The following is a 13,993-nucleotide window of genomic DNA, read 5'->3' on the forward strand; positions in this document are numbered from 1 at the left end:
ATTGAAACTTTGGAGGCAGGCTGTAGAAAGATGAAAGCAGGAGGGTGGTGACCCTTATTAGAACATCGTATTCCTCACGAGGGCAGGACACACAAGGCACGCACCAGGGGATGTTTATTTACTTTAGTACTTGGGATATGAGATGGTGATTAAAGTGCAGTTAGTGAGCGCAGGATACTTCAGGAGAACTAATTACAGAACAAGCTCTTTTGAAGCATCGTTAAACTTGCATTTATCACCACTTGTAACTGGTTCAGCCTCTCATACACATCTTGTGGTTTAAGAGGCAGATTGTTTTTGTGCTTTATGGGAAGAATTTGCTTTGGGTTATTTTAGTCGGCATAGTTTGTGAAAGAACAGCAGGAATCCAACTCGAATTATGTTAACTTATATTTTGGAAAAGAAAGTAGTCATGTATTATGAAACTGCACAAATGTTTCAGCTATTATGAAATTTTTAATTATCGTTGAATGTTATAGTTGGAATGCCTTTCCAGTGATCACGGTGACCCACAGTGTTTTAAAAAAGAGCATCTCTTATTAAAGTGCAACCAGATTAAGAATGTTTGAAAGGTGCTCAAACCCATGAGGGGTTGGGACAGAGCAAATAGGGAGATGCTGTTCCCATTGACGGCAAGAGGCCAGAACCAGTGGGCACGGATTTAAAGTGGATGATAAAAGAATTTAAAGATGGCACGAGGTGTCATGTCATGTGTGGTTAGAATTTGGAAAAATAATAATCTTTTAGTGAGACTAGGCTTATATTAGCACTGCAATGAAGTTACTGTGAAAATCCCCTCGTCGCCACACTCCGCCGCCTGTGCCGGTACACGGAGGGAGAATTCAGAATGTCCCAATTCACCGAAGAAGCACATCCCAGGTTCGATTCCCGGGGTCACCGTCTGTGCGGAGTCTGCACGTTCTCGCCATGTGTGCGTGGGTTTCCTCCGGGTGCTCCGGTTTCCTCCCACAGTCCAAAGATGTGCAGGTTAAGTGGATTGGCCATGCTAAATTGCCCTGAGTGTCCAAAATTGCCCTTAGTGTCGGGTGGAGTTATGGGGATAGGTTGGAGGCGTGGGCTTGGGTAGGGTGCTCTTCCCAATAGCCAGTGCAGACTCGATGGGCCGAATGGCCTCCTTCTGCGCTGTAAATTCTATGATTCTATGATCTTTCGGGACGTAGGAGGAAATCGGTGCTAAGCACTGTGCTGCCTGAGAGCATGGTGTAGGCAAATTCAATCATAGCTTTCAAACGGGAATTGAATAACTACTTGAAGAGAACAAAATTGCGAGGCTCGCAGGGGTAAGGCCTGTGGAGTTGTTCCAGCTGAACTTTTCTTGTAGAGACCCAGCACATACCTAGGCCAAAAGGCCTCCTCCTTCACCGTAAACATTTTATGATTTGATTATAGACCGAATGATGTCTTGCTTGTCGTGCATTCTCACTCTTGCAAACTATGTGGCATCTCTTATCATGGAACCTTGCTGCAACTATGATTACCTTGAGTCCTAGCGCATTAAGCTTGTATAAAACCTTGTTTAGACCACAGTAAGAAGTCATACATCACCAGGTTAAAGTCCAACAGGTTTGTTTCGAATCACTAACTTTCGGAGCACTGCTCCTTGGATGAGTCACAAACGAGGCAGCTGATAAGTTATCTGATAGAGGTCTTTAAATTATGAAGTATTGATGAGTTGACGTGAAATGTTTCTACTTCTGGTTGGAGGGGCGGGGGGGGGGAGGCCCATTTCTGGATGTCAGAAATCTATGATCGTCCCTTAATGGAGCGTGGAAGTCAGGAGAAATTGCTTTTCCCAAAAAAACCGATAAGAATATAGAATGTGCCGCTGCATGGAATAGTTGAAACGGATAAGAACATGCATTTCAGAGGAAACTAGGTAAACATATGAAGACGATTGTCGAAGGATATGCGATATAGATATGGGGAGGTGATGTGGGGTGGGAGGAGGCTTGTTTGGTGCATAAATGCTGACGTAGGCTATTTGGATTGAATTGAATTGCCCCTTTCTGCTCAATAAGCTCTTTGCATTGCATCACCGATCCCAATAGGAGGTATCTCAATCCACTCCAACTTGTTAGACTTTGCTGATTTCTGTTTTCCTTAGATTACATTTCATCTTCAGGTCCCTTTTTTTAAAAGTATGCTTGTGTAATAATATAATAATAAAAACATAATAATAATAAAATAATAATAATATAATAATAATGCAAGCATGCAATAATAATAATAATATTGCGGTTTAGGCTATTTTGCCAGCATTAACTAGAAGCGTGTGGTGTATAGAACGCAAATTGAAACAAACCACAGAGATTCTCTTCAATGCTTGTGGTTTCCAATGTTGTGTACAATAGCATGTGGAAATGATTATAACGTAGTGTGGTGTAATAATCATTACCTTATCCTGTGGCTACATCAGCACCACAGTTAAAAATCTGAGAGAGACTCTGAAGGGATTGGATGGCATTATGATCTTAGTCGATGTTATAACTGGACGGGAAGGTCCCAGAATGGAACCCTGACTCAAAAGACTAACTTTTATTCATTTTAATCAAATATGGAGAAATAGTCACAGGACTGCCAATTAGTTTTAACAGGAATAAAAAACATTTATTAAACATGAAAATTTGAATTAATATATAATACTGTTTTACTCCCCCCTTAGCTTAACAAATATACACAGATTTTAAGACTAACACTGATTGCAAAGTAGATCTTAAACTACAATGTTTCCATTAAAACACAGTCCCTTTATAAACACACGATGACTATGGTCAAATACACGTATTCCACTCTGGCGGAACACTAGCACAGTGGTTAGCACTGTTGCTTCACAGCTCTAGGGTCCCAGGTTCGATTCTCGGCTTGGGTCACTGTCTGTGCGGAGTCTGCACGTTCTCCCCGTGTGTGCGTGGGTTTCCTCTGGGTTCTCCGGTTTCCTCCCACAGTCCAAAGATGTGCAGGTTAGGTGGATCGGCCATGCAAAATTGCCCTTCGTATCCAAAAAGGTTAGGTGGGGTTACGGGGCTAGTGTGGAGGGTTGGGCTTAAGTAGGGTGCTCTTTCTAAGGGCCGGTGCAGACGTGATGGGCCGAATGGCCTCCACTGTAAATTCAATGAAAATGAAATGAAATGAAAAATGAAATGAAAATCGCTTATTGTCACGAGTAGGCTTCAATGAAGTTACTGTGAAAAGTACCTGTCCGGGAGGCTGGTACGGGAATCGAACCGTGCTGCTGGCCTGCTTGGTCTGCTTTAAAAGCCAGCGATTTAGCCCAGTGACCTACACCAGCCCCTGGTTCTATGGATTCAAATTAGTGTCTGTAGATTTCTCCTCGGATTTCACACCAGATGATGTTCACAGAATTTCCAAACTTCACTCCCAGAAAACGCTTTAAAATCTTCTATCATAATAATGCTTTCCCATGGCGGTTTGCCTTCCGAAATCCAGTCCAGGTTTTACAAATGACTCTTATCACCCAAGATGCCGCTCGACTTTTAACAGTGAATCCAGTCCAGGATTTTAGACCAATCTGAGTGTTGTGCAAACAATTGCTTAGATTCACAGACTGTGTTAAAATGACATCAAACATTTCACCTATCTCTGAAGTCTGCTGTCCACTTTAAATCTAGTTGCTGCAATTGTCTGTTTAACTCGGAACACTTTGTTTGCTCTTCCTTGAATTCTTCTGAACAATACCATAATGAAAATGAAAATCGCTTATTGTCGCAAGTAGGCTTCAAATGAATTACTGTGAAAAACCTCTAGTCGCCACATTCCGGCGCCTGTTTGGGAGGGTTTGTACAGGAATTGAATCCGCGCTGCTGGCCTTGGTCTGCTTTGCAAGCCAGCGGTTTAGCCCTCTGTGCTAAACCAGCTCCAGTCTCTGTTCTTTTAATTTCAGGTGTAGAAAACCTTCTTTCCGTCCCAGTTCCTTGGTTACCTGGATTGTATCTCGTTCCTTAGGAAGCTTGCATCTTTGCAACTCCCTTATCTTGTCCAGCTTCTCCTGGCAGAGTTAAGCTGTTCACTCCCCAGTATCCTGTCTCCAACTGCCCACAATTTCAGTTAAAACTAAAACTTAAAAGCTTTCTGCCTTACAAGGCCCCAGTTGCTAAGCAACATCCACATGCCATGGCTTTTTATTTATTCTTCATGCAGTAGCCCCTCAAAGCACATTGGAAACACAGTTGGAACTTAACTAACCCATACACATCCAAACACCTTTGTCCAGCATGAATCTAACTCTAAGTTTTACTCTTCTAGGTACAGAAATATTAAATTAAACTCACTTAAAACTATACCCCATTTCTAATGTTGACCATTACAAATATAAATCCCTTAAAACTAACCTTATTTTCCTAGCAGTGGTAGGTTTGAATCCTGCATAGGCCACTAGTGCTGAAGTGTGCTCTTCTGTTGGTGTCATACAGTTACAAACAATACTGAAACCATTTCAGATTTTAGAGCCAACATTCTGTTTCCTCAACCAAGTTGGAAGGTGTATGAAGGAGTGTTACCCGTGGGAAGGTTCTAACATGTCTAACACATGTGCAGTGTTTGTTTATTCATCAATATTATGGATAGGATTACTAATATTTTTCATCTATTTTAACATGTACACTAAACTCACCTCTGGGGTGAGAAGATTCGAACATTAAAATTTGTTCACTACTTAACTGAATGGAATAAAATTACTGCCTACTTTCAGTGAATATTTAAGCCTGGGTTACCCTTTGTTTAGCCCATAGTGAGCAATGGAATGGAACTCTGATGAATGGGAGCTGATGCCTCCCGGTCATAATGCACTTAATCTCTGCACATTCACTGAGTCTTACTACTTACTCTTTCAACACAGAGTTATGTTGGAAAATGGTTTCAAATTAATTTTAATCTCCAATCAAATAATAGATTTGCTTTTTCCCCTCAAATGTGTTGATCTAATATCTGGCTCTGATTTAATATTTATCCTTGTGTTTGTACTTCAACGCAACTTGATTAACCGGCTCTCAATATTGGAGCAGAAATAAAGGAAAATGCATTCATGTTCTGCCTTTCACAACCTCGGGATGTCCCAAAGCACTTTACAGCCAATAAAGTATTTGTGAAGTGTGGTGACTGTTGTAATGTGGGAACGCAGCAGCCTATTTGCAGATGGCAAGATTCTACAAAGAGCAGTGAGATAACGACCGTGTAATTTGGTGATGTTGATTGAGGGATACCTATTGGCCAGGACACCAAGGATGAAACATCCCTGCCATTCATTGAATGGGACATTAGTTTGAAAATCATCCGAAAGGCAGCACCTGCAACAGAGCAGCATTCCCTCGGCATTCTTACTGAAGTGTTTACTCGGCCGAAACGGAGAACACTCTTGCCTTTTAGACACCATCAGAATTAGAAGCTGCTGACTTTTTTTTGGTGGGGGGGGGGGGGGGGGGGGGGGGGAGATGGTGGTTTGATTGGAATGCAGTGCACAGCCGACCGCACGTAATGATGAGTTCTATTTTTGACCGAGCGTAAATTTCTTCCTGCGATTGTGCCCTTCGCTTGTGAGATAAACGCGTGCCTAGATCTTTTCTTTCAGCTCAAATTTAATACAGACATTAAATAGATATTGTGTATGACACGGATTGTTTTGACTTCCAGAAAGCGAAACAAAGATGTCTTTAGCATTGCAGAAAATTGAATTAATCTCGTGTTGCAGTGAAACTGACGATCAATGTTTGTCATACGAATGTCAGGAAATGACCTGCGGTTCGGATCAACTCAAGTATATTCTTAATCTCGGGTACCTGAACTACAGGCATAAATAATAATAATAAATGTTATTGTCACAAGTAGGCTTCAATGAAGTTACTGTGAAAAGCCCCTAGTCGCCATATTCCAGCGCCTGGTCGGGGAGGCCGGTACGGGAATTGAACCCGCGCTGCTGGCATTGTTCTGCATTACAAGCCAGCTGTTTAGCCCACTGTGCTAAACCAGCCCCTTAAATGGACAGCCATTGCCCATTAGTTCAGCAAGTTTGCATCTCACTAAACTTTGTTTAGTGTTAGAATGTGCTAACGAGCAAACCCAGTGACAACCCACAATTTTGATCAACGTGGATTTTAATCGCAGTAAAGAGTATTTAAATATCACCCATGTGTTGAAAAACTTTAGAAGCCATCATCGGCCAAACCACTGCGATTCCAATCTATTTCCTCTGTTGTGCATCTAGTGATACTCGAGGGTTTTGTTAAAATGAGGAAATGAAGTGTGTGTGGCAGTGGTTTGAGGTATTAATTAATCTCTCATGGCATTGCCAATGGAGAGTCCAGACCAAGTGTAAAAATCAGGTGCAAATGGGGTAAGAACGAATTAAACACACTTTGCAAGATGAGTATTTATTAGTGTTAAACATGCAGTGTTTCAAGGCTGTCCTCTCAGAATTCTATTATGAACAAGCTTAGCTAAAGTAGTACAAATGTTTCGGATAACGTCCCATTGTTTTTTTTTTCTCGTTGCTCTTTTCCTTGACCGTGTTTGCACCAGATTCACCCGTGGCCACATCAGTGGCAGCATAAACATTCCATACAGTTCTGCCTTCAGCCCGGATGGTGACCTGATCCAGTGCGCGTCCACCAGCTTGCTGCAGAGTTTCAAGGGGCGTGTTGTTGTCGTCGTGGGGAATGTGGTCAGGAACGCAGCCGACGTAAGTTGCTATCTCATTCTGTTCTAAAATAGCCTGCTGAAATGCTTCTGTGGTCGCTTTGGCTATAGCTTCAAATCCTTGCCGGAGGGGAAGATCTACAGAACAAAATAGGCTTGTGACAGGAAAACAAACAGGCAATTAACTCATTACACAGGCTGAAACTGAGGTCCTCTAAGAGGGTTGGATCCTGATGGGATGATGGCAATAACATGTGGCTCGAGATGCATCTACGTGAAGTGATTTATTATTAGCTGCCGCCTCAGGTCCCTGGTTTGGACACCTGCAGCTTCCTGGTACCAGTTAACCCTGTGACTCGAAAGAGTCTTTCCGTTTTCCCACTGCACAAACCCTTATATTTTCTTAAAGCATTTAACGGGGAAAAAAATGTCCATTTTAAATGTATCATAATGTAGGATATGTGAAACGCACAATCGGGAGCAATGGTCGAAATTAATTGTGTTCGCTGAACTAACTAATTAATCCAAATATTAGCTTTAGTGGGCACCTAAATGCAACTTTATCGTTTATCCTCCACTTCACGCCAGTGCTAATGTTACAGTGATCATTCAGAGTCAGTGCTCCACCTGACTCTGGCCAGGAGCTGTGTGAGACCCCCCCTGAGGAGGTACGTTGGTTTTGACTTGCCACAAGGTCCATGCTGGACCCACAAGCTTCCGACAGTGCACCTCCAAGAAGCACAGTCCAAATCGGAACCCAGCAACTCATGCGGATGTGAAAACCCCTCTGGCAGTGCTTGAAGGCAGAGTTCTCCCAGTGTCCTGGCCAACATTACCAACCCTTGACCTGCATTACCAAAAACAAGTTCACCGACCATTTGTCCCATCTGCCGTTTATGGGATCTCGCTGTGACTAAAATCGGCTGCCATTTTTGACTGCGTACCAGCAATGACTGCGTGTCAAAGGTAACTATTTGGTTGTGAGACACTTATAGATGTCCTGGCGACAGAACGGAGTGCCTTCTAATTGTAGTTTTGTTCATCAAGTGGAGTGTCAAACCATATTTTAAAAAGCGCCCAGGAATTGCTTCTGAATCTGCCTGCAGTTAATTGAAACGTTTAGACAGCACAGCATATTTCCACCCGCGCTCTCTAATCACTTGCATATTAACTGCTGGGAAAGGAACATTTGCAAGAGTCTAACCACAGGGTTCTCTACGAAGGCAGGAGATTTGGAGTTCCAAGCAGGCAGTGTGAGCAACGATCTGCCTGACTGGGAACTATCCTACAACTATCTACAAGCAATAGCTGCAGCGTAAATACAGCTTCAGTTATTGATGAAGAATTGTAATGCTTCGAGCCAAATTATATCGTTTTTAAAAGTTATTTCGCTAAGTTACCAATTGCCGGCTAAATGTTGGAATAGGGATTTTGTGGGGGTGGCGCAGTGGGTTAGCACTACGGCCTCACAGCGCCGAGGTCCCAGGTTCGATCCCGGCTCTGGGTCACTGTCCGTGTGGAGTTTGCACATTCTCCCCGTGTTTGCATGGGTTTCGCAAGCTTGGTGGATTGGACACGCTAAATTGCCCCTTAATAGGAAAAAATGAATTGGGTACTCTAAATTTATTTTAAAAAAGGAATAGGAATTTTGTGAGATGAGGTGAATTTTTCCTTCAACAATTCTGTCCAACCTGAGCTAAAATGTTGACGGAGAGTAATAACAGGTTATGTTACTGGTGGCATGTGAGAAATACACTGCAAGCGCCAGATTGATTCCTGGAATGAGTGGGTTGTCTTATGAGGAAAGGTTGGACAGACTGGGCTGGTTTCCACTGGAGTTTGGAAGCATGAGGGGCGACTTGGATGGAAGTCTATAACATCCTGGACGGTCTCGGCAAGGTGGACGGGGTTTGCCCATTTTTTGACAGAGATGAGGAGAAATCTTTCTTCTGAGGGTTGTGAGACCTTTGAACTCTGCCCCAGACGGCCGGGGTCATTGAATATTTTTAAGGCGGAGTAGATGGATTCTTTTTTTTTTTTTTTTTAATTTTTTTTATTGGAATTTTTTGCAGAAAATATAACAAAAAGTATAGCAAAAAGCAGTAATATGCAACTAACAGCCCCATAACACCCACAATTCCCCCCATACCGTAACATCACATGTATCACATTCCCCCACCCCCCCCCCCAAACAAGAGAACTTAACCATAAATTAAAATTAGATAAATCAAATTTAAATAAAATAAGCTAACATAATCAACGCCCCCCCCCCACCCACCCCCCCCCCCCCCCCCCCCCCCCCCCCCCCGGGTTGCTGCTGCTACTGTCCCAGTACCCTATCGTTGAGCCAGAAAGTCGAGGAAAGGTTGCCACCGTTAAAGAACCCTTGCACCGATCCTCTCAGGGCGAATTTAACCTTCTCAAGCTTAATAAAGCCCGCCATGTCATTGATCCAGGTCTCCACGCTTGGGGGCCTCGCGTCCTTCCACTGTAGCAAAATCCTTCGCCGGGCTACTAGGGACGCAAAGGCCAGCACACCGGCCTCTTTCGCCTCCTGCACTCCCGGCTCTACCCCAACCCCAAAGATCGCGAGTCCCCATCCTGGCTTGACCCTGGATCCCACCACCCTTGACACCGTCCTCGCCACCCCCTTCCAGAACTCCTCCAATGCCGGGCATGCCCAGAACATATGGGCATGGTTCGCTGGACTCCCCGAGCACCTGGCACACCTATCTTCACCCCCAAAGAACCTATTCATCCTCGTCCCAGTCATGTGGGCCCTATGCAGCACCTTGAATTGGATGAGGCTAAGCCGCGCACACGAGGAGGAAGAATTTACCCTCTCCAGGGCATCAGCCCATGTCCCGTCTTCGATCTGTTCCCCCAGTTCCCCCTCCCACTTCGTTTTCAGCTCCTCTACTGACGCCTCTTCCTTCTCCTGCATAAGCTTGTAGATATCGGATATCTTCCCCTCCCCGACCCAGACCCCCGAGAGCACCCTGTCACTCACCCCCTTCGCGGGGGAGTAGATGGATTCTTGTTGGCCAAGGGAACCAAACGTTATCAGGGGTAGATGGGAATGCGGATTTAGAATCACAAACCTTATTGAATGGCAGAGCAAGCTCGAGGGGCCGAATGGCCTACCTTGGCTATTTTGTATGTTCGTGCGTAACAACTACAGTTAAGGGTGGATCAAGTATTGACTAAAGCTACATGCCCTATAAGAGCACTCTATAAAATTAGGATTAAACTACAATCTGATTCTAAACTGCATAAAATGTGTGAATTGTGACACCCTTTTGGGTATTGAGAGATTCTTCAACTGCAAACGTCTGAAGGCATCATTGCAGTGTGGAATTAGCATAGAAAGCATTGCTCCTAATTTACGGTATTGCCCCACACATATTTCATTGCCCTATATTGGGTAAACGTTAAGAATAATAATAATCTTTATTGTCACAAGTAGGCTTACATTAACACTGCAATGAAATTACTGTGAAAATCCCCTAGTCGCCACACTCCGGCTCCACAGAGGGAGAATTCAGAATGTCCAATTCACCTAACAGCACGCCTTTTGGGACTTGTGGGAGGAAACCGGAGCACCCGGAGGAAACCCACGCAGTCACTGGGAGAACGTGCAGACTGCACACAGACAGTGACCCAAGCCGGGAATCGAACCTGGGACCCTGGAGCTGTGAAGCAACAGTGCTAACCACTGTGCTACCATTATTCCACTTCCTTTGTTTCAATGTTGTACAAACAGTGGCACAGTTATGGGTTTCCATATTTTCTATTTGTCCCAGCGCATTGCTCTTCGGTTCAGTACAAAGAACTTGACCAACACCACGTACACCGTCTGGTTAATGCGTTTAATGCGTTCCTCCCAACTGAGTGAGCTAATTTGGCATTAATAGCCCTGACAAAAGACCGATGACCTGAGGTTACAAATCTGCTGGTTGCCCCTCCACCATGAAATGCAAACATATGTTTAACTTTGACCTCCTGCTGCCCATGGTGGGTGTTTGCATCACTTAGGACCATAGTGCAGTAAATCGTGATGTCTTTTCCATCAATTACTGACCCGGTCCGTTTTCTTTCATTTGGTAATCAAGCAATTGTGACAAGTTTATTCCCCAGTGCCTGCCAGCAGCATTGTGACTGGAAGGAAGCCAGCTCTGCAAAGTGGCTCCGCAGGGTCTGCACGTGGGGAGAAGGCTCGAATCTTAATTGCCACCAGCAACATTCTTGGGGCAGAACGCTGCTTAACTCTAACCAGCCATTTCAGCAGCTGAACAGCAAAAAAAAAAAGCAAATCTTGAAAATCAGAAGCAGAGGCATCTGATGATCAAATGATGAAATTATGAACAGGGCTCTGATCCACATCTTGAGTATTGTGCTCAGTCCTGGTCTCTGAAAAACAAGGGTGTGGGGGGGGGGGGAGTAGTGCAGAGAAGATTCATGAGACTGATCCCCCGTGTCTGGGTTCTGATGAACTTCTGGAGAACCGTTGGATTTTTCACCATGGAAGAACAAATAAAGAACAATACAGCACAGGCCCTTTGGCCCTCCAAGCCTGTGTCGATCACGTGCCCTGTCTAGACCAACCGCCTGTATCCTTCTACACCCTGTCTGTTCATGCGTCTATCCAGATAAGCCTTAAAGTTCGCTAACGTATCTGCCTCAACCACCTCAGTTGGCAGTGCATTCCAAACTTTCCCCGCACATCTCCACTGAACCTATCCCCCCTTACCTTGAACTTGTGCCCCCTTGTAATTGTCATTTCCGCCCTTGGAAAAAGCCTCCAAATGTTCACCCTATCCATACCCCTCATAATTTTATAAACTTCCATCAGGCCCCCCCCCCCTCAGCCTCCGTCTCTCTAGGGAGAACAATCCCAGTTTATTCAATCTCTCCCAATAGCTAATAACCTCCATACCAGGCAACATCCTGGTAAACCTTTTCTGTACTCTCTCCAAAACCTCCACGTCCTTCTGGTAGTGTGGTGACCAGAATTGGACACAGTATTCTAAATGTGGCCCAGCCAACGTTCTATATAACTAACATAATTTGCAAGCTTTTACACTCCATACCCTGTCCGATGAAGGCAAGCATGCCTTGTGCTTTCTTTACCATTTCCACCTGTGCTGCCACTTTTAAGGGAAGGGATTGTGAGGTTATATCAAGGGCTGTTTGGTAGTTAATGGGATGAAAAAGTTGATCTGGAATATATTAGATTTGGATTTTGTTTATTGTCAAGTGTACCAAGGTACAGTGAAAAGTATTTTTCTGCGAGCAGCTCAACAGATCATTAAGTACATGAAAAAAAAAGGAAATAAAAGAAAATATATAATAGGGCAACACAAAGTACGCAATGTAACTAATAACGCCGGCATCGGGTGAAGCATACAGGGCTGTAGTGTTAATGAGGTCAGTCCATAAGAGAGTTGTTTTGGAGTCTGGTAACAGCGGGGAAGAAGCTGTTTTTGAGTCTATTTGTGCGTGTTCTCAGACTTTTGTATCTCCTGCCTGATGGAAGAAGTTGGAAGAGTGAGTAAGCCGGGTGGGAGGGTCTTTGATTATGCTGCCCGCTTTCCCCAGGCAGCAAAGGTGTAGGTGGAGTCAATGGATGGGAGGCAGGTTCGTGCGATGGACTGAGCGGTGTTCACGACTCTGAAGTTTATTGCGGTCCTGGGCTGAGCAGTTGCCATACCAGGCTGTGATGCAGCCCGATAGGATGCTTTCTATGGTGCATCTGTAAAAGTTGGTAAGAGTTAATGTGGACATGCCGAATTTCCTTAGTTTTCTGTGGAAGCATAGGCGCTGTTGTGCTTTCTTGGTGGTAGTGTCAACGTGGGTGGACCAGGACAGATTTTTGGAGATGTGCACCCCTAGGAATTTGAAACTGCTAACCATCTCTACCTCGGCTGCGTTGATGCTGACAGGGGTGTATACAGTACTTTGCTTCCTGAAGTCAATGACCAGCTATTTAGTTCTGCCGCATTAGTGGGAGCAGTACAATGGGGTACAGCTTCAAACTAGAAAAGGGTAACCATAGGATTGATATCAGGGAATTCTTCGCACAAAGAGAGAGGGGATCAATACTTGGAATGGAGCCTGGCTGCTCGCAAAGCCAAAAACCTGGAACAATTTAACAATTAAATAGCTGTGGTAGGATCTTGCTAGATGGGCAAATTAAAATGGGCCAAATGGCAAACCTCATCTGTAAGTATCTCATAAAGTCACGTCGTAAAAACAGTCACGGATGGTAAAGTTGCCTTGTGTGCTAAGTTCAGTGCTGTAGGAAATGCAGAATGGATTAAGCCTTGGGTTACTGCACCCCAGGTAATATGGTTTATTTTAACATGAGCTGCTGCTGAAAGCTATTTCAGCTTATTTATATCCTTTGTATTTTAATCTGGCAATGAAAAAGCACACTGCACAACTTGTTCCCAGTGGCCACATCTGTGCTTTTTAAACAGGTTTATAAATAAATCAGTTCATATTTATTTGAAACATCAGCGTGTAAATACTTTGAATTAGTTACCATGGACAAATGGCTTTGTCATTGACGACGTAATCAACTCCAGCAATATGGAGAGAGAACACACAAAAACCTCCTGCTCAAAGCACAACCAAAACACCAGGAGGACAGGAAGCTCCTATTTCCCGAGTTCTCTCAACAGCAGCAGTATTCCCACTTGTGACGTGAATTGAAAGTGAAATTCTGGCCCTGAGAACACACTTTATGCCGTGTCCAGAATGACCGGGAAGAAATTGTGTGCAAATTGCTTCCACCAAGCCAGAATAAAATTCAGAGATGGCATCTTCAAAGCAAGGTGATTCAAACGACCTTCCCCCATGATGTAATTTACATTCCGTTGTTTTCTGCCCCTCCCCTGCCACTCCCTATCTCCCTCAGGAGTCGTTATTTTTAGATGGGCACAGTGGCCCAGTGATTAGCACTGCTGCCTCACTGCGCCGAGAACCTGGGTTCGATCCCGGCTGCAGGTCACTGTCCGTGTGGAGTTTGCATGTTCTTCATCTGTCTGTGTGGGTCACACCCCCACAACCCAAAGATGCGGAGGGTAGGTGGATTGGCCATGCTAAATTACCCTTTAATTGGAAAAAAAAAAATTGGGTGCTCTAAATTTATAAAAGAAAGGGAGTCATTATTTTTAGTTGCATGGTCATTTTTAGTTAGAAACTCTGCGCCCTGCCTCAATTTCCATTCCTACCCCTCGGACTACTAAAATTCCTCCTCTATGGAATGAGAATGTACAGTAGTATGTTTGCATAAACAATTTCTGTTATAAATGTGGCCGAA

General features: G+C 44.2%; 1 protein-coding gene across 2 annotated transcripts in view; it reads left to right on the forward strand.

The window, feature by feature from the left end:
• tbck (TBC1 domain containing kinase) overlaps positions 1–13,993 on the forward strand; it is a 224,598-nt gene that overhangs the window by 190,365 nt on the left and 20,240 nt on the right. For both annotated transcript variants that reach the window (XM_038792700.1, XM_038792701.1), the window contains exon 25: positions 6,553–6,712. In XM_038792700.1, coding sequence (XP_038648628.1) covers positions 6,553–6,712 — 160 coding nt within the window. The remainder of the gene's footprint in view (positions 1–6,552; positions 6,713–13,993) is intronic.

This window comes from Scyliorhinus canicula, chromosome 3 (genome assembly GCF_902713615.1).
Source record: "Scyliorhinus canicula chromosome 3, sScyCan1.1, whole genome shotgun sequence".
In the NCBI taxonomy this organism is placed as follows: domain Eukaryota; kingdom Metazoa; phylum Chordata; class Chondrichthyes; order Carcharhiniformes; family Scyliorhinidae; genus Scyliorhinus; species Scyliorhinus canicula.